The sequence below is a fragment of the Diospyros lotus genome, chromosome 1 (genome assembly GCF_014633365.1).
Source record: "Diospyros lotus cultivar Yz01 chromosome 1, ASM1463336v1, whole genome shotgun sequence".
Taxonomy (NCBI): domain Eukaryota; kingdom Viridiplantae; phylum Streptophyta; class Magnoliopsida; order Ericales; family Ebenaceae; genus Diospyros; species Diospyros lotus.
In genome coordinates, this window is record NC_068338.1 from 52,703,765 (window position 1) to 52,723,245 (window position 19,481).

General features: G+C 37.6%; 2 protein-coding genes and 1 long non-coding RNA gene across 4 annotated transcripts in view; 1 reads left to right on the plus strand and 2 right to left on the minus strand.

The window, feature by feature from the left end:
• LOC127805199 (protein DOWNY MILDEW RESISTANCE 6-like) overlaps positions 1–6,688 on the minus strand; it is a 70,345-nt gene extending 63,657 nt beyond the window's left edge. The window contains exon 1 of the mRNA XM_052342236.1: positions 6,463–6,688. Coding sequence (XP_052198196.1) covers positions 6,463–6,660 — 198 coding nt within the window. The 5' untranslated portion in view covers positions 6,661–6,688. The remainder of the gene's footprint in view (positions 1–6,462) is intronic.
• A 7,710-nt stretch (positions 6,689–14,398) lies between these two features.
• Positions 14,399–17,573, minus strand: LOC127805173 (protein DOWNY MILDEW RESISTANCE 6-like). 2 transcript variants are annotated; one of them, XM_052342233.1, is made up of 4 exons: positions 17,216–17,569; positions 16,876–17,123; positions 15,396–15,596; positions 14,403–14,942 (listed from the first exon to the last, which is right to left on the minus strand). In XM_052342233.1, the coding sequence occupies exons 1-4, from the start codon at positions 17,411–17,413 to the stop codon at positions 14,489–14,491; spliced, it is 1,101 nt and encodes a 366-aa protein (XP_052198193.1). In that variant the 5' UTR covers positions 17,414–17,569; the 3' UTR covers positions 14,403–14,488. The 2 variants fall into 2 exon arrangements, with proteins under 2 accessions (XP_052198194.1, XP_052198193.1); XM_052342234.1 differs by lacking the exon at positions 15,396–15,596 and having other exon boundaries at positions 14,399–14,942; positions 17,216–17,573.
• On the plus strand, positions 16,152–17,126 carry LOC127805225 (uncharacterized). Its single transcript, XR_008023982.1, has 2 exons — positions 16,152–16,292; positions 16,429–17,126. It is a non-coding gene; the product is annotated as an uncharacterized LOC127805225 (long non-coding RNA).
• Positions 17,574–19,481: the final 1,908 nt, after the last annotated feature.

The following is a 19,481-nucleotide window of genomic DNA, read 5'->3' on the forward strand; positions in this document are numbered from 1 at the left end:
TGTAGGGAAGGGAGGTTGAGAATGATTTCCAGAATCATTTCTCCAAGAAAAATTGGGGTGATTTCTATTATTGGGATTGTATGAATTGTAGTTCTGATTATTCCCATAATAGGCTCCACTCTGATTTTGATTTTGTCTCCCCTCAAAGTTGTGTGAATGATTGTTATTAGTCTGCCCATACAATACCTCCTTGAAAGCAGGTAGGGTAGGACATTCTTCAGTTGAATGATCTGTTGCATCACACACAGCACACTTTACTTCCACTTGATTAACAGATTGCACCTTTTTGGGTTGCATGTTTTCAACTTTCTTTGTTAAAGCAGTTAGTCTTGCATTTAAATCGTCACTCTCACTCAGTTGGTATCTCCCTCTAGGTTGTGGATTTTCTCTTGAATCAAGAGCAGATGTTGGACCAACTTCCCAGTTCCTTGTATTCTCAGCCAATGTGTCAAAGAAGTGGAAAGCTTCTTCTGGAGTCTTCTCATAGAATTCTCCATTGCACATTGTAGAAACTAGCATTTTCAATTGGGGAGTGAGTGAATCATGAAAGAAACTGACCACTCTCCATTGCTCAAAAGCATGGTGCGGACAAGTGTGAAGAAGGTCTTTAAACTTTCCCACGCTTGCGCAAAATTCTCATTTGGTTTACAGGCAAAGTTCATGATTTGTCTTTGAAGAGTAGCAGTTCTGTTGGCAGGGAAGTATTTTTTTAAGAAAGTTGTTTGCATTTCTCTCCAAGTTCCTATAGATCTAGGTGGAAGAGTGCTTAACCATATTTTTGCCTTATCTTTCAGTGAGAATGGAAAGAGTTTTAATCTTATGACATCCTCATTTGCTGTATGGTCCATGCAAGTGCTACATACTTCTCAAATTCTTTCATATGAGTATATGGATTTTCAGAATCCATGCCATGAAAAGTTGGCAACAATTGGATCATACTCCAAAATTTTACTCGAAAGAGAAATTCTCATTGCCACCCAAAATCTGTTACCTAAATCTCCAGTTGCCACCAAGAAAACTTCCAAAACTCCGAAACAGGAATTTGATCCTCAGTCAATTCTGATTCGTTTTCCTTGTCAGATCCTAAACTAATATCCTTGATATAGCTCTTTCTTCTATAATTTCCCAAAACTTTCACAAGACTCAAATTTACACCTTAACTTTCTTTGCCCTTGAATAACATATGAAACCATACACATACGACTCGTTCTTATGAGTCGTTTTCTTAAGGTAATATTTCCTTATTGTCATCAATTCCGATTTCTCTATCTCTATATCCCCATCAATAATTTCGGATTCCTAAAACCCTCAAATTCTATTTTCAAAAGCTTTTATCGAATCACATTGGGTTTCGTATCGGGTCGTTCCTTAGGATTCTCGATCCATACCAAGTCATTCTTTCCCTTGAATCCTTATACCATTCGATCAAAACCTGACTTACAATTAGGTTATGTTATATCAAACTAATCGTCCACAACTTGTTTCTTCTTAATAACCACCAGTTATCCCAACATTTAGTGAGATTGATTTTAACTAATGATCTCCAATCTACGATTTCTGATTCTTACGAATCCTCAATTATGGTTTATCGAACCAATCTTACATTCGACCCAAATTGTTGGATGCTAACTCCCAATCCAATGTTCCAGCACTTAAATAAATCTAGTATTTTTTTTTTCTAATTAACAATTTCAAAGACTTCAACCGTCAAACCCCCAAATCTCCAAGCAGGGATTTTGTCTTTACGACCTACCGGCTCCCTTCCCCTAAGTCTTCATTCGGGATTTTCACTAGTTAGCCCTAACTGAATCCGTTTTTCTTAAGTCCTCAATTTTGATATCTAACTTAACCTTAAGATCTTCAAGTCGTTTTTCTTTCCCACGCCCTTGACAGGTTCTCCTTATAATCTCCATCGTTTCTCTTATCTTTGTCAGGGCATGACTCCACCATTATTTAACATGTCCCAAACGGGAGGGTACTAAGACGATTCACTAAGATTCTTCCGAAATAGATTTTATACTATACTTCAAGTTGTACCGGAATTACCAAAGTATTTATTCCTCAAAGGTTTTGGATCATATATCTCTTTCATTTCGACGACCCTCTTCACTAGCTTCCTAATTTCAAAAGATGTGAATAGAACTTGTTCGTCTCCCCTTGACGCTGAAAGTATATTCAAATTGAAAACCTCAAATTTCACCTTTCTAGAGTCTCCATACCATTTCGACTATGTTCCGAATGTCTCCTAGAATCCATAATCCCGTTCTAAGTTCTCATTCAATAGTTCTAATCATGCTAAATTCAACAACCTAACCAAATCGTCCTAGGGTTTTAACCTAGGGCTCTGATACCAATTGTAACACCCCGTCTCGCCAGGCGTGTCACTATAAGGGTATTCCCGGGATTTCTTTTTTTTTTCTCTTTAAGTTACACACGCGCGGTACTTCAAGAACAATCTTCACATGCAGAAACAAAACCCCGCGAACCCCAGTCTTGCCCGTTTAATTATCAAGATCAATAATCTTAAACTAAACGAGTCTTAATACAACGCAGCGGATACACTAATACCAAAACACCATTGTATTTCCATAGCAAAAATACTTAATACAGATCAAATGATAAAAATCGCTATTATACAACTGTTCATTTACAACCTAAAATACATACTAAAGCCTCCAAACGTTACAACGACTAACAGACTAAGCATCATTGGCCCTCAACCGGCCACATCCTTGCCTTCGCAGCAGTCCCTGGCTGGAACATTAAACGTTCCAGGGGCATAACCCAGATTAGATGATAAACATCTAAGTGAAGGTATGAAACAGTTATACAATGCATGAAAGACATACGAACATGACATACTGTACGACAACATGCAAGACACGTCTAACTCGAGATATCACCTTGACATACTTAATCCCTCGAATGTCCCACTGTGACACACGTTCACCTGGTCCAACGTTAATCCCTCGAGTGCACCGTCGTGACACCCGTTCACCTGGTTTAACATTATTCCCTCGAGTGCCCCAGTGTGACACCCGTTCACCTGGATTAACATTGTCCCAATCTCAAGTAGACCTCATCCCGCCCCATACGGACCCAACGATGCAATTTAAATGATATGAAAATTACACGCCATGCACCAACATTTTAAAATAAAACAGTTAATGCAATGTAGCTAATATCGACACAATGATCATAAGCAAAAGCCTTGTAAAACAATCTATGTCTAGGAGGGTATAACCGCTCACTAGAACTCACCACAGGCACCTAAAAACACTTCCAAGACAAGGAAAAGTTGGAATCAAACCACTCACCTCGAACGTAATCAGATCGCCTCGTTCCTTGTGCAACACCTCGATTTGCGCGCCAAATCCCAAATACTTGAACTTGTGCTCAACCTCCAGCCAAGATACTTCCTAAATATCATATTTAATTGAGGAAGCATTAAAATCCATTTTCCTCAATTTTTCCTTAATTTTCTCTATTTTCTCCCAATTTTCCCAATTTTCTCCTTGATAATTCCAAAATAATTATTTCCTCAAACATTTTCCAAAATGTTTCAACATGATAAATCCTCAAATAAATTAACAAAAATACTGGAATTAAAATTACTGAATTACCCTTTGGCACGCGCTCTCACGCGCCTAGCGCGTGGCTGCGCGTGAAGGCTGGCGCGTGCAGCCACGCGCCACCATCTTCTCCAATTTTCCGGCCGCCGTCGACGTCTCCGATGCCCAAACAAAAGATACCCCCTTGAAGCCCTTGGAGAATCGATCCTAATGGCATGATTTTCGTGCCGAAACGTCACCGGAAAACGCCCCAAACGGGCAGTTACAGGCGGCCAGTGGCGGTCCGCCACCCGTTCTCGGCCAAGCCTCGTTTGGCCTCTAAACTGATCTAAAATGCTTCAAAACACTCCCATTTTCTTCTCCTTGACACAAGGATCAGAAACCCCTTAATCAATCTCCCAAAATCATTCGAAAACAAGGTCGATTTCACGCCCCAAAATCCGAAACCCTCGGCCCCTTTTATACCCAAAAACCGATCGAATTCCGGCCAATCAACGGCCTCAACTTGGACCCCAAGCATCCCATCGCCGTATACGACCTCCCCCGAACCTCCCTCGGCCGTCCAATCTCCAGATTTGGCCTCCATGTGAGTGGATTTGCGGCGGCCACCTTCCTACGCGTTCACACCATCATTTTTCATTTATTACACTTTGGCCCCCAATTTCTTTAAACGACACTTCTGCCCTTTTCACAACACCCCTGATAAATCCAAATATACCACTAAGTCCCCCAAGCTTAGCACATCTCGTTTGACCCTCGAAATTCCTGAAAAATTACCGTTTTGACCTCCCTCTGGCAGATTTAGAAAACTGCACTTAGCCCCGACTAGTTAAATTAACCCTAAATCCATTTAATTTAACCTGAAATCGCTTAAGGGTTGTTTTATACTTAAAATATTAGTCCTTGACACGTTCCGTTGACCTTTTCAGATATCTCTAACGTCGATTCGATTTTCTCAGCCCAGTCGACAGCTGTACCGTAAACTGTTCTTGATCCAATTTCTTTCATCACTAAAAATCATAATTCGAATCACTTGTCGATATTGTATAATTTTCTTTGGCTATCTAAGGTCCGGGTTACTCCCTCCGACTGATTTAATTATCTAAAACTGCGTTAGTGTGTCATATAGCCTTATTCTTTCGATAATTCCACTTGTACCCTTCATCAAATATTACTTATGACCTCAAATCATTCCTGGGTATTACACCCTGAGCTTCTCCGGTCTTCGGTTTTAGGGCGGCCATCTCCTCCTCTAACTGCTGCAATCTTCTTTCCTGCCGCTGCTGCACAAACGACAAATCAAGAGACTCTGTCGCCTCGCCACGACCATCATCTTGTCCCGGCCTCTGCGGATTCTCATCCCGTCGATAGGACTCCTCTTCTCTTGGGGGCTCGCGCCTTTCTTCTGCCCGAGAATGCTGGGCTTGCTGATGCTGGCGATCTAGAAAACCCATGAGTAACTCCGTCAATCGCTGCACTTGACCCTCCAGGAGTGCTATCCGATCGGGGGGAGGCGGAGGGCCCTCCGGACTCCGAGCTCTCCCCGGCGAGTTTCGGGGAGGATTCTGCTGACTCGGCTCTGGAACGGGGTTGCTCCCCACGGCCCTAGACGTCTGTCTTCTGGTTGCCATTCAAGGTAGAGAAAAAAAAGGCAAGGTTGTTTTCTGCACTGGAGAGATAGAAGAGAAGAATGTCGGCCCCACGGTGGGCGCCAATTGATGATAGATTTTCTGAAGTGGTAGCCGCACGTTCCCTTCTTGCCTCTCCGATGGTACCTGCAATGGAGACGGGGCTTGCTCCCCCGGTCGATCTCCGATGATTAAGTTAGTTCTTGATCTAAAATTAATTGTCCCTTTTAAACTATATCTCTCGGAAAAGGATAAGAAGAATCTCCCACCTTTTTCTCTTACCTTTTCTCGGGATAGGGATCATGGAGGGATCTTTGGGATCTCTCTCCCGCCTTCTTCGGGACTTTCCCGATAAAGATATCGCGATAGTATTCGTCTCCGAGGAGTTCGGGATAGCTGTTGCCTCTGTGACCTTCGGTGGGTTAGCCTGTTCCTGAGGTCTCGGAGATTCCTTTACTGAGTGCTTATCCGATTGACGTGGTGATGCTTGTCTGCCATGTATCTTTTGACCGCCACTGGGTATCCGTCTTGGCGCAATTATGGGACCGAGGGTGTTCTCCTCATCAGATCTTCAAACGGAAGTTTGGTAAGATACCGGAACAGAGGTACTGGAAAAGGGATGGATCGGTAGGGTGAATGCAACGGTGCACGAAAAAAGAGGAAAAATACCGAAGCCAATTTGGTATGAATTGAATTTGCTCAATGGGATTTTTACTCTGTCAGTATTTATATTAAAAAGTAAGATTTTTTAAATAAATTTGTGAAGATGAACATAGGAAAAAAGACTTGTTCATACGGGTCCTCTTTTACTTTGTATTGACGTAACACTAAGAATAAATAAATTATATTATGTGTTATAGTTAATAAAATAGCAAGTAATTGTGATAATTTGCGGAGAGGTGAGAAGGATTGAGGGACTTACTTGAAGAAAGGGGGATTGGAAGGCCATTCAGGCACATACTTGTCGAGAGGATAGTAATGGAGTCTGAGATAATCTTTCCAATTGTGAACCGTTTCCTTCTTCACATTGAAGCTGGTGGAGGGCCTCATGGTCTTGGAAGGATCGTCAGAGTAGAGCTTCATCTTCTCCTCCACCGACAAACTGAAGAACTCGTTCGCCACGTCTAGAATCTGCTGCGTCGCCTCCGCGGAATGCCGTGATTTATCACCTGAGAGTTCAGAGTTCCAGAGTCGGATTCCGAGTACTAAAAATAGCTAGAAAGACTGAAATCAAGGAGATAAATTAAATTGACTGAAAAAACCTGGAAAAAACCAAATAGACTACAGGCGTTTCGTATTTGCTGGACTATGGACCTCCTGTCGCCAGATCCTAGGTCAATGATTTGAACATCTACGCAGTCTTCGACTGCGGAGAGATTCGGTTGCTCCGACTCCGGCCGGACGTAACTCTCCGGCAAGGTCGAGTACCGGATTCCGGTGGAGATCACCTTCGTATCCATGTATACCAGCGGAGAGAGGAGAGATACGGAAAGGAGTGCGAGTTGCGAATTGTGAAGTGCTCAGCAGCCTCCTTAAGCAATTTCTGAGAAGGTGATGCCTATCCCTCTTCAAAATCCCAATTGTATAAAAGAGATTGAGGGAGCTGCTGAGTCAAGGGTCGTAATTATATAATTTTTCTTAGACAATTTCATTCTGAGATGCTCCATGTAGTTGATTCGGTACGAGTAACTGCTATCAAACCAATTTTTTGGTGTTCTAAACTTATCGAAATTACGTGGCAACCTCATACGAAGATGGGGTATTACATTCTTCCCTCCTTACAAAAATTTCGTACTTGAAATTTGCCACATGTCCTAAATCTCAAAATTTCATCCACTTGACTGACCGAATAATTAGGGAAGATCCTAACTCATTTTCTTATCTCAAATAATCCTGCTAAAGCTCTTTACAGCGATCTTATCTTTAGGACAACTATACTGTCTATAACCGTCTCTTAATCACCAAACCTTTAGCATGTATATCTTATTCAAAATTTAAGAATACCATCACACATATAAATCAGAACCCTTGGGCTAGCCATGCTCATTAATCCCTGGACAAGTATACTTGTCAACCATGCATATCTTTCAAATCATAACTACATAACTTGGTCTTTGGGCCACGAATCTTAACCTGAACTCCTATCCAAATCGATACACATATCATCGTAATGAGCCCACGACTCTCATATCCACATCCTCAATTTTCAATTTGCTTTTCAATAAGTCATCCAATCGATATCCTTATTCTTGTCACTTCTCTATTGTCGGTTTTTCACGACGTCAATTTTCTTGAACTAATCAATCATGCTTTGATAAGAGTTCCTGATCTCGATACATCTTGACTTTTATCAAATTGATCCTCAAAGAAATATTTTTATATCATCAACTATTTCACATACATTTGGATCCAAAAACATCACAATTATACATCATCACATATCCTCGAAACTAGCTATGCCTTACCTTAGGTCATCTCAAACTTAGTCATTGCTTAATCTTTACTTGTGCTAATCTATTCGAGATTTAGGTTGTTTCCTCATTCTTGTAGGTATTCATCACTCAATATAATCTCAAGTTTTTGCCAATTGACCACAATCATCTTTATGTAACTATTTCCTCAAGAAATCTTTATTAATAGATTCTATTTGTCTCCAAAACTTCTTTCCGTAACTTAACCTTTAATATCAACTGAAATCTAACGTTATCTTCCAAGTCTAGCAATACTAATATCTATTTATCCATACCCACAACTCAAATAAGTCTTCGTACTTTTCAAATTGATCCTCAAATAACATTTTATATCATCAAATTAATCATTTGATCCTCAAATTTGCTTGAATTAATCCTCGAGTAATAACGTTTCATGTCAACTAACTTTAATTATGCTCGATCCTTAAGGCACCATCTTATGCCAATCATAAAGAAATCATCTGATTACTTTCCTTGCATCTGACCATCGGCTCTTTTGACTTCCAGTCAACTGTAGCACAAGTTCACTTGCCAACTTGTATCTCTAGACTTACTCCCTGACTCTAAAGTCTAGTCGTCTTGACAATAGTGCTATCAACTTTATTCGTACTATTCTAACCTCTTAGTCTACACATAGCTCAACATCCAATATTCTCAAGCCATCATTGGTAAATTAAGACTCATCATTTAAGAAATAGTCCCAATAAATCTTTCGAGAGCACATTCTAATATTTCTCTCACTTCCTCAACTTTCTCACGACTTTTCATTGACCACAAGTGCCCGTACCACATATTAACAGGCTCCTTATTTTCATAACTTGCTTACATCACTTTAGTGATTGTCTAGCTACACATTTCTCGATTTGCCCACCAGGGTTATCTAGACTAACTGTTTAGCCCAACAGGAGTTCCATTTTCCAAAATCAAAAATTCTAGATCTCCATTTTGATCTGCAGCGTTTCCTACTGCAATCTGACATCCTGGCACATTTGCCATTACCTGTCTCTCTCAAGCACGCCAAAAATTCTCACAACCTTCTAAACAACAATCCATAATTATACTGCCAACCCAGAGTAGGCAGGTACTTGTGTCACCCATGATACTCCAATCCTTAGGGAAATTCCTCGAAACTCCCAAATCAATTCATCTTTGAAGATCTCTATTTAGATCACGTTACCTAGTTCCAACAACCAAACCTCAACTTCCAAGGACTCTTTATCGAATGATACCTTAAACCTCAAATAACGATTCAGGTTCTCATACCGATGCACAAGGTATAACTTATGAGTCTTCTCTTACAAACTTTCAAATCCTCACGCCTACTTGGCACACTGAACCGTAGTCACAACTTCTGTTGACTAGGTTTCTCATCATCATTCCTTAGGGTCAATACGACCTATAAGCAACTCTTGCCTTTTAGGTACCCGATCTCTTCCTCGAACTGAGATTGCCAACTCATTGTCAAAGCCTTGAACTAGCCATGTTCTACTACCCAAAATCTTGTTTATTGAGAATCTACTGACTCTCGCATTTCGCTCTTTAGATACAGCTGACTATCAGCACACGATCATTCGTGATCCCATTGCCATACTAGATATCGAGGTACTCTATTCCTTACACTATTCACCATGTCACCCACTCCCAAGATGACTGCGAACCTAGATGACACTCGATCCATATTCAGTCTATTTTATTTCGGGTCGATTCTCCGACCTCGATCAATCATAGCTAGTGGTACACCTTACTCCTAAACCATTGGGACTTAGACCCATACAAGGTACAGATTCTACTGGGCTGTCCCAGATCTTCAACGTTTTCCAGGTAGTCTGCTATGATGCCTTGATCGACGGGCTTATCGCAAGAAATCCATCAACCATCTGCATGTGGGTCCCTAAATCCAAATTTGTTACTGCAAACACCAAACCAGTAGTGTCGTCACGTTGCTAGGGTTCTTATCCCATCCCTGCGAGTCATATCAGTTATACTACTGCTAGCTCATCAATTGATGTAACTCATACGCATCACTTGGCCATTTTCGGCCTCTTACTTGACCTAATCTGTTGGATCCCTGATCTACTCATCTTATTTTCGAGACACTAAATAGTCCTCAAAAATACTTATCATTTGATTCTAACTGTTTAGCTAGGCCATGTCACATCAGACTAATCATCCATGATTCGATTATCCTTGATAACCACAGTTATCCTATCATTTCTTGCAATGATTTCGACTAATGACCTCAAATCAACAGTTCTCTAACTCTCTCGGATCCATAATCATGGTTACCGAGTCAACCTTACACCCGAATCATATCATCGGTTTCTAACTTCAATAGCTAGATCATTGTACTAGCTTCCATCAGGCTTTTTCTATTCATCGAGAATAGTAATTGTATACTAGAATAGTGTCTGTACATGAATAGTACATCAGGTAAGTTCCCAAGAAAGAAAGGTGGGTCACAAATGGACACACTTAAATACCAAGTCTTTCCTTAGCCAGAACTTGCCTAGACATGCACTTCCACTACACAACACTTAAATTCGGTAACCTCTAAGTCTTCAACCGACAATTCCTGAATCTCCTAAATAGGGATTTCGTCTTACGAACCCTTGTCTCTTTCCCTTAAGCCTCCACTTGGAATTCTTATTAGCTGGTTCCATCAATACCGGATACCCTTAAGTCTCTAAATTGATATTCCCTAATCTTCAAATAGGATTTAACTCCGATATCAACTACATCCGAGTCACTTAGGGCTTCCAATAATCTTAAGCTCTGATACCAACTGTAACACCTCACTTTTCAGACGTGTTATAACTTGGGACAATTTTTTTTCTTTCAAACTAATACTAAATCACATCATACCTCGAATCTGTCGCAGAATTCCCATCTATTAATCTCGAAAGAGAATCACTATACACATCAAATGGGGAAGCAAAGATCGAAACCTGATATCTTAACATTAATCATAAATAAATTCTTACATCTTCAACATTGCTCAAAACGTTCAGAATCTAAAGTAACAGAACTTAATTATAGGGGCTACGTGACATACATTTCATTCTTTATGCACCATGCTAAATGCCATTTTGTGCCTCATTTATCCTCGAATCTGTTACAATCTCCACCTGGAACGTTTGAATATTCTAGGGGCAAAACCTAAGTTAGATGAAGAATCATCTAAGTAAGGGTACATAATGCTATGTCATGTGTGTATGCAATGTCTTTCATCGTAGGTGTTAACTGCATCCCTCATGCTACCTACCATTTTTGCGACCACCTCTTTCGAGGCTGAGGTGTATGGGTGCACCCTTGGTAAAGTAGCGATGCCAGTTCGTACTCCATACGGCCACAAATGCGCGTGATCAATGATATCGATGTGTATTTATGCATTTCATAGTCATGTATGCAGTCTACGTAATGGATACATATTAGGGCATGTCAATATGATGAAAACATTTTCGAGGAACATAAATCACTTACAACAAAACATTTTTCATAAACTAACTTAAGTTGCGAAGCACCACTTACCTTCTCAAGCTTATCGAGCTACCTCAAAATTCGTGCATCGCCTCGATTTACGTGCCAACCTTAAAATTCACGCAAGCCACTTCAATTCAAGTCTCAAAGTATCCTAATCACCATATTTATTTAAATAAACATTAAAACCTATTTTTCCATAATTTCTAGCATTTTCTATAATTTTCTCTCTATTTCTGTCTATTTTTCCTCAATAAATTTAGATTAAATATTTTTAGAATATTTTCTCAAATATTTCACTACGAAAATTCATAAAATAATATTCTTGAATTTATGAAATTTTCTAAGAAATTTTACTTACATTGACTTAGCATCTCCGGCTTCCTCGGTATGCGCGTCATATTCTCGAAACGCTTGCTTAAACTAATTTCTCGCCCAAAATCTTCGAAATATTAATAAATATCCAAATCCTATTTTTCAGGATTTTTCTAGGATTTCTTTTTCTAATTTTTTCTATTTTTCTTCTTTTCCTTTTTTTTCTTTTTCCTTTTTTTTTTCTTTTCTTTTTCTTTTTCTACTGTTTATCTTCTTCTCCACTTCCTTCACCCGCGCACAGCCATGCCCTCTTCATTCTTTTCTTCTTTCTCTTTGTTTCATTATTCTTTTCTCTTCTCATTTTCCTCATTCTTCTTCTTCTTCTCACTGCACCCATGCATAGGCATGCACGCTCGGTCGAGCTCCTGCGCACAACCAGCCTGCAATGCACACGCGCACCAGCTCCTCGGCTGCAACTTGCCTCCGCCACGCATCGCCGCCTTTAGCCGCACTGTCATCGCTCTTGGCCACTTCACCGGCTACCGCTGCTCGCTCGCGCAGCCATAGCTGCCTTGCTCTCTCCCACTTACTGCTCGCAGCTCTTGCGAGCTTCCGTCGCGGCTTCCCTCGACTACTATCTTCACTCGGCCAAGCTCTCATGGCCTTTCTCCATGCCCTCACTCTCTCGGTAATTTTGACAGCTCTCGGCCACTCACTGCCATGGCCGAATCGGCCCCTGCTTTCTCCCTCTACAACTCTCTCAATCTCTTTCTCTCTCTCTCAATCTCCCACTTGCTTGCTGTTCTTAATCGACAAAATGAATTTCAATTTATAGCCACAACGCCTTGGCCACCACTCCATCTGTATAAATATATATATATCACTGTTACAAGCTTGCCCCCACGCACATAATTTAATCACAAATCTTGCTCTAATCCCTCAAATCTCGCTGACATTCTCTTCCAAGTTGCAGCAAAATCTCGGCCAAGAGGTGGCCTCACACGCACATGCGCACAGCCATTTATATATATACTATTTATTATATATTACATATATATATATATAAAAAAATTATGCATTAACCCCAAATTTTATCTTAAATTCATTAGAATAATTATTTAATTACAATACTATCCTCAAACACTGAATTAATTGACATTACAATACTGAAAACACAAAATTAATAACTTGAAGCCTAGTTAAAAAGGATGATTTCGCCCCAGTGTCCTTATCGAGCTATCGTTTCATCCTGAAATCACTGAAGGGTTGCTTGTTACACAAAATCGGAGCTCTCTTAGGATTCCGTTGATTTTTCAGGAGTCTCCTACAACGATTCGGTTTTACAGCCTAAATGGCAGCTGTATTTTAGCTGTACCAAAAATCGTTCATGATCCAATTTCTTTCGATACCATAAATCCTATCTCGATACGCTCGTCGAGACCATATAATTTTTCTTAGACAATTTCATTCCGAGATGCTCCCTATAGTTGATTCGGCACGAATAACTACTATCAAACCAATTTTTTGGTATTCTAAACTTATCGAAATTACGTGGCAACCTCATTCGAAGATGGGGTATTACATAATTATTACATCCATGTTATAATTCTAACAAATACTATATATTTAACATGTGTACACAACAATGCCTAAATCTATATTTTTCTTTCTGTATTTTCACATTTGTTTTTCATAAAATCACTTAAATTCTTTATTATTTCGATTACATTATTAAATTTATATTTTTAAATCAATTTAATTCATATATTTTGAAAAATTTTATTATTTCGATTACATCCATATATATATTTTTAAATTAATTTAATCATTATATTTTAACATAATTAAAGTGTGACTTATATTTTGTTATCTTAGGAGTGTGCAAACAGTTTGTTCAATTTCTGAATTGCTTGAAATCCACTAATTGATAAACCAAATTGAGGAACAAAATTGAACCGAACCGATCGATTAACTCGAAAAGCCTAACTAATCGATTATTAAAAAAATTAAAATTAAATCGTATAAACTGAACCAAGCTGATTAAATTGAAGAAACACAAAAAAAAAATGAAGAACACCTAAGTAACAGAACCATCAATTTGGTTAAGTTAGTTTGGGTATATCAAACTTTTGTTCTTTCCTAAAAAATACAAGGGTTAAATTTATTAGAAAATATAGATTTAATGGTGTAATCAAAAAACATAAAGTTTGAGTTGAAATACGAAAAAATTAAAGTACATGAATTAAATTGATTCAAAAATTAGATTAAGGGGTGTAATAGAAATAACGAAAAATTTGAATAATCACATAAAAATATTATAAAAATAAAAATATAGATTTAGGCATACAACAATCTAATTATATACTTATACCATATTGTTAGACGTATAAAGTTAATACATAAGATTTAATAGTAGGATCGAATGGATGAAGTCAAATCCTTATTCGTTTTGATTTTTAGTTGGAAAATTCTAAAAAATTCGATCCTGATTAGGTTGGTCCTATTCAATTCACATAAATTCAATGTTCTCGTAGTTGTGGAGGTGGGTATGGTTAAGATAATTTGACGAACGAACTCAAACTTTGCACAAAATCAAAAGGTGTAGCCTTTAATTATTGTTTCGGACGCTCCATTTTCATTAATTACCATTGACATGTCTGGAGACAGATTGGGTTTTAGTGTTTGCGGTGTTTCGCCATACATATATATATATATATCTAATGTAATGTGACATAGGACTGTGGGACCCACGCGAAACAATGTTATGCCTACTACAAGCATACGTATCATGTGATCATAAAATAAAAGTTTGTCGTTCTAATGGGCTCCTCCATAGCCATGTATCCTTTCCCCTCTTGGTGCTGACTTCTTTGCGTGCACAGTTGTGGATTGACACATAATTTAAAAATTTGCTACAAATGCAAAATAAACTAAATATATGAATTGAGTAACACATTATTCAATCATTTTATTAATACGAGAAATTGCATGAAAGACATCATCAGAAATGACTTCAAGCGTCATATCAGCAATATAACTTATAATATCGAGGAATTGCATGAAAGACATCATCAGAAATGACTTCAAGCGTCATATCAGCAATATAACTTATAATATCAACTGGTAAGCTACTTGGATATAAAGTCATTACAATTTCTCTTCTTCTATATTTATTAAAGAAAAAACACAATGTCACACATAAATTTATACCACTATATTTCCGAATACTTGTTATTAATTCCTTGTCTTGTGGTAAGAGTGTGGTAAACAAAGATTGATACTGTGCTTCTTGAGTCCATAATTCCTTATAGCCCGCAGATATAAGTTCTTGCATCATATCACACACAGTGATGATATGCTCACGTATATTCTGTCCTTCCATCATCCGATACTCATCTAGTTGTCTTTTCATTTTCCTAACTGGAGATTCTTGGACAACAATTTGGATGATACTTGGGGTTTGCACTTGTGTACTTTTCCTAAAAACGAATTAAAGGAAAAAAAATAATGAAATAAGAATTTAACAAACAAATTCTTTAAATAATTTTGTACAAAACAAAATATATGTTATGAACACATCCACTTATGATTAACTAATAACCTCAAAACAAATGCCACAATAAAGTAGAATCACAAGGCAAAAATACCGAAGCCAATTTGGTATGAATTGAATTTGCTCAATGGGATTTTTACTCTGTCAGTATTTATATTAAAAAGTATGATTTTTTAAATAAATTTATATTAAAAAGTATGATTTTTTAAATAAATTTGTGAAGATGAACATAGGAAAAAAGACTTGTTCATACGGGTCCTCTTTTACTTTGTATTGACGTAACACTAAGAATAAATAAATTATATTATGTGTTATAGTTAGTAAAATAGCAAGTAATTGTGATAATTTGCGGAGAGGTGAGAAGGATTGAGGGACTTACTCGAAGGAAGAGGGATTGGAAGGCCATTCAGGCATATACTTGTCGAGAGGATAGCAATGGAGTCTAAGATAATCTTTCCAATTGTGAACCGTTTCCTTCTTCACATTCAAGCTGGTGGAGACCCTCATGGTCTTGGGAGGCTCGTCAGAGTAGAGCTTCATCTTCTCCTCCACCGACAAATTGAAGAACTCGTTCACACACCTAAATGCCGCACACAAAGAGTTTTAGTCATTCGATTTCTTGAGAGTTTTGTATTTTTGAATCAGTACGAAAAATAAATTGTCAACTTCCTCTATGAATGAAGTAAGAGGATTTAATTGTCGTTGACAATTTCTTCTACAACCACACATAACAATTGAAGATCCAGAACTCATTTCATTTTGGATCAAGTATTGGATCCAAACCCGTAATGAATGAGTCTATCCAAGTACATAACTCAGAATTTATTTTAAGAAATTTAGCAAGATATCAAAACAGAGATATAACAGAAATAAATGGTCGGGAAGATTTTTTAAAAAATGAGGGACATTTTTGTATTTATGCTAAACTCTGGGGGTCTGAAGTGCGATTATCCAACAAGTAGTAGTGGTGGCGATGGCAATCGGCATCACCCAAATTGATGACGTCTGCCAGGAAAACGTCAGGGCTGAGGTAACAAAAAAAACTAATAATATTTTTGGGTGGGACCACATCGGTGGTAGAGAAAGGAGCTTTTTTTCTCGCTCAGAGCACATGACCGATTCAAATCGAGACAGGGGTAGCCTGACATAATTAAATGAAAAAGAGGCCGCTGGAGAATTCTATTTTATTTTAATTCAACGCCCCGACAAAATTGGCAGAATAGTAAAGTGGCCTCAGCCGTTGTGATCCCACCGCCTTTTCTTCCCCGGCGACAAGGTTTGACTCCACCGACCTGGATGGAGACTTTTAAACTCGCATTGGCTTTCCTCAATTGGGATTTTGATATTTTAAGGATTGGTAAAGTTGGGTCGATCTTTTAACACGCTAATTTTATTTTGATTTGATTTGATAGGGTCTTGTCTGAGACTTGCCAAGAGCCACTCAAAGCAAAGCAGCGGCAGCCCCAAATTAGTTGTGGATATTTGCGGAACAAGGCTCGATTGGATCTTCAAACGGAAGTTTGGCAAGATACCGGAACAGAGATATTGGAAAAGGGCTGGATCGGTAGGGTGAATGCAATGGTGCATGGAAAAGAGGAAAAATACCTAAACCAATTTTGGTATGAATTGAATTTGCTCAATGGGATTTTTACTCTGTCAGTATTTATATTAAAAAGTAAGATTTTTTAAATAAATTTGTGAAGATGAACATAGGAAAAAAGACTTGTTCATACGGGTCCTCTTTTACTTTGTATTGACGTAACACTAAGAATAAATAAATTATATTATGTGTTATAGTTAATAAAATAGCAAGTAATTGTGATAATTTGCGGAGAGGTGAGAAGGATTGAGGGACTTACTTGAAGAAAGGGGGATTGGAAGGCCATTCAGGCACATACTTGTCGAGAGGATAGTAATGGAGTCTGAGATAATCTTTCCAATTGTGAACCGTTTCCTTCTTCACATTGAAGCTGGTGGAGGGCCTCATGGTCTTGGAAGGATCGTCAGAGTAGAGCTTCATCTTCTCCTCCACCGACAAACTGAAGAACTCGTTCGCCACGTCTAGAATCTGCTGCGTCGCCTCCGCCGGGATGCCGTGATTTATCACCTGAGAGTTCAGAGTTCCAGAGTCGGATTCCGAGTACTAAAAATAGCTAGAAAGAGTGAAATCAAGGAGATAAATTAAATTGATTGAAAAACCTGGAAAAAACCAAATAGACTACAGGCGTATCCTATTTGCTGGACTATGGCCTCCCTGTCGCCAGATCCTAGGTCAATGATTGGAACATCTACGCAGTCTTCGACTGCGGAGAGATTCGGTCGCTCCGACTCCGGCCGGACGTAACTCTCCGGCAAGCTCGAGTACCGGATTCCGGTGGAGATCACCTTCGTATCCATGTATTCCGGCGGAGGGAGGAGAGATAGGGAAAGGAGTGCGAGTTGCGAACTGTGAAGTGCTCAGCAGCCTCCTTAAGCAATTTCTGAGAAGGTGGTGATGCCTATCCCTCTTCAAAATCCCAATTGTATAAAAGAGATTGAGAGAGCTGCTGAAGGAAGGGTTGTTTTGTAAATGAAAAAACCATAGGAGACTTTTCGTAATTATAATAATTTTTAAAGAAACAATTCTGAAATATTTTTTAAAACTTTTGATATAAAAAATATTTTAAAAATATCAAAACGACACTTCCAAAATATTTTTACACATCATACAAAATATTCTTGTTTCTAATCACATACCTATCGTGGTCTTCAATTATTCAAAATAAATTTGTATTAGCTTATGATTCTTCTTTGCTTAACCCTAAGTTTATTTTATTTTAACAAAATTAAAGAGATTAAACTAGAGTAATTTTATAGCAAGTGACTAACTATAAGAATTTAGTGTCTTCGAGTTGTAATTGTTATCAGCGTGTCCGTCATGCAGACCACTACGCGTCACCCTTGGTCTAGAATAGTTGTCCGGGCACCTCTCAATAACGCGCAAACGTCCGTTCCTTTGACAACCCACCCGACCCAATCGGGATGCAATGCAACAAGCCGTGGGCCCAGCAGTTCATCATATCGCGTAATTCAGCACCACTTACATCAACACGGGATTCATCCATGTGATCCCACCATCAAACCGCCCAAGTCCCATAAACTGTACAGCTGGATGTCGGGAACAATACGCTAATATTATCAATACTATTATTTTTTTTTTTAACAATACGCTAATATTATCAATACTATTATTTTGATTACACCCTTATATATATATATTTGAATTAATTTAATTATTATATTTTGACATAAATAAAGTGTGATATATATTTTTTTATTTTAGAGATATGCAAATGGTTCTTTTAGTTATCAAATTAATCGAAATCCATTAACTGATAAACTAAATTAAGGAGTAAAATTGAATCGAATCGATCGATTAATCTGAAAAATCAAATTAATCAATAATCGAAAAAATCAAAACTAAACCGTATAAATTTAACCGAGCTGATTAAATTGAAAAAACACAAAAAAATTAAAAAACATCAAAGTAACTGATAAAAAATATACAAAATTGAATAAAAATATGTTATTTTATAAATATTAAAACAACATCGTATTAAAGTTGACACACAAAAAAATTAAAATATATAAATTAAATTGATTCAAAAATTAGATTAAGGGATATAATAGAAATAACGAAAAATTTAAATGATCACACATAAAAAAAATATAAAAATACAAAAATAAAAATATAGATTTAGGCACACAACAATCTAACTATATACTTGTATATATTTAAAAAAATATATACAAGTATGGAAATTAAAATATATATTTTATTATCGTGCAACGCGGGGTAGGCCGTAGTACTACCACTCCACTGTCAGAAGGAGTGGGGTGACGTGGAACATTGTACCGCGGTAGAAGTGGGGTGACGTGGTATATTGTACCACTCGTAGGCTTTTATGGACGTCTCGGGCATCTCCAAGGAATGCGCCAAATGCAGCGCCAATTGCATTTTGGCGCAGAATCATCTCTAATGAATACACCAAAATGGTGTTGGGCACAAGTTTCAACCACTAAATTTGGTGTTGAGTAAATAGTGTAACACCAAATTTGGTGTTACACTATTCATCAACACCAAATTTTTATTTTTATTTTATTTTCAATCTTACCCCTCTTTATATAACTTCAAAACAATTTATTCCCTTTGTATCCTTTATCATTTTGATTACATTTGTATATTTGATTAATAATTAAAAATATAAATTAAATTATTATAAAAAATATATACTGATAGAAATATTTTATTAAAATCTATAAAATGAGTATAATATTGAATATATTTTAAAATATTTAATATATCTTATAAATACTATGTTAATATAAAATGAACTATTTTTATTTATGTATATGAATTTTTTTATTTTAATAATTACTTAATAGAAAGAAAATATTTTTAATGTAAAAATTCAATAATATAATA

Coding starts and splice junctions, on each gene's coding strand:
- LOC127805173 (XM_052342233.1), bottom strand. CDS start 17,413: ATGGATACGAAGGTGATCTCCACCGGAATCCGGTACTCGAGCTTGCCG. Junction 17,124..17,215: donor GTCTATTTGGTTTTTTCCAG/GTTTTTCAATCA, acceptor CTGAACTCTCAG/GTGATAAATCACGGCATCCC. Junction 14,943..15,395: donor TCCAATCCCTCTTCCTTCGA/GTAAGTCCCTCA, acceptor ATTCGTTTTTAG/GAAAAGTACACAAGTGCAAA.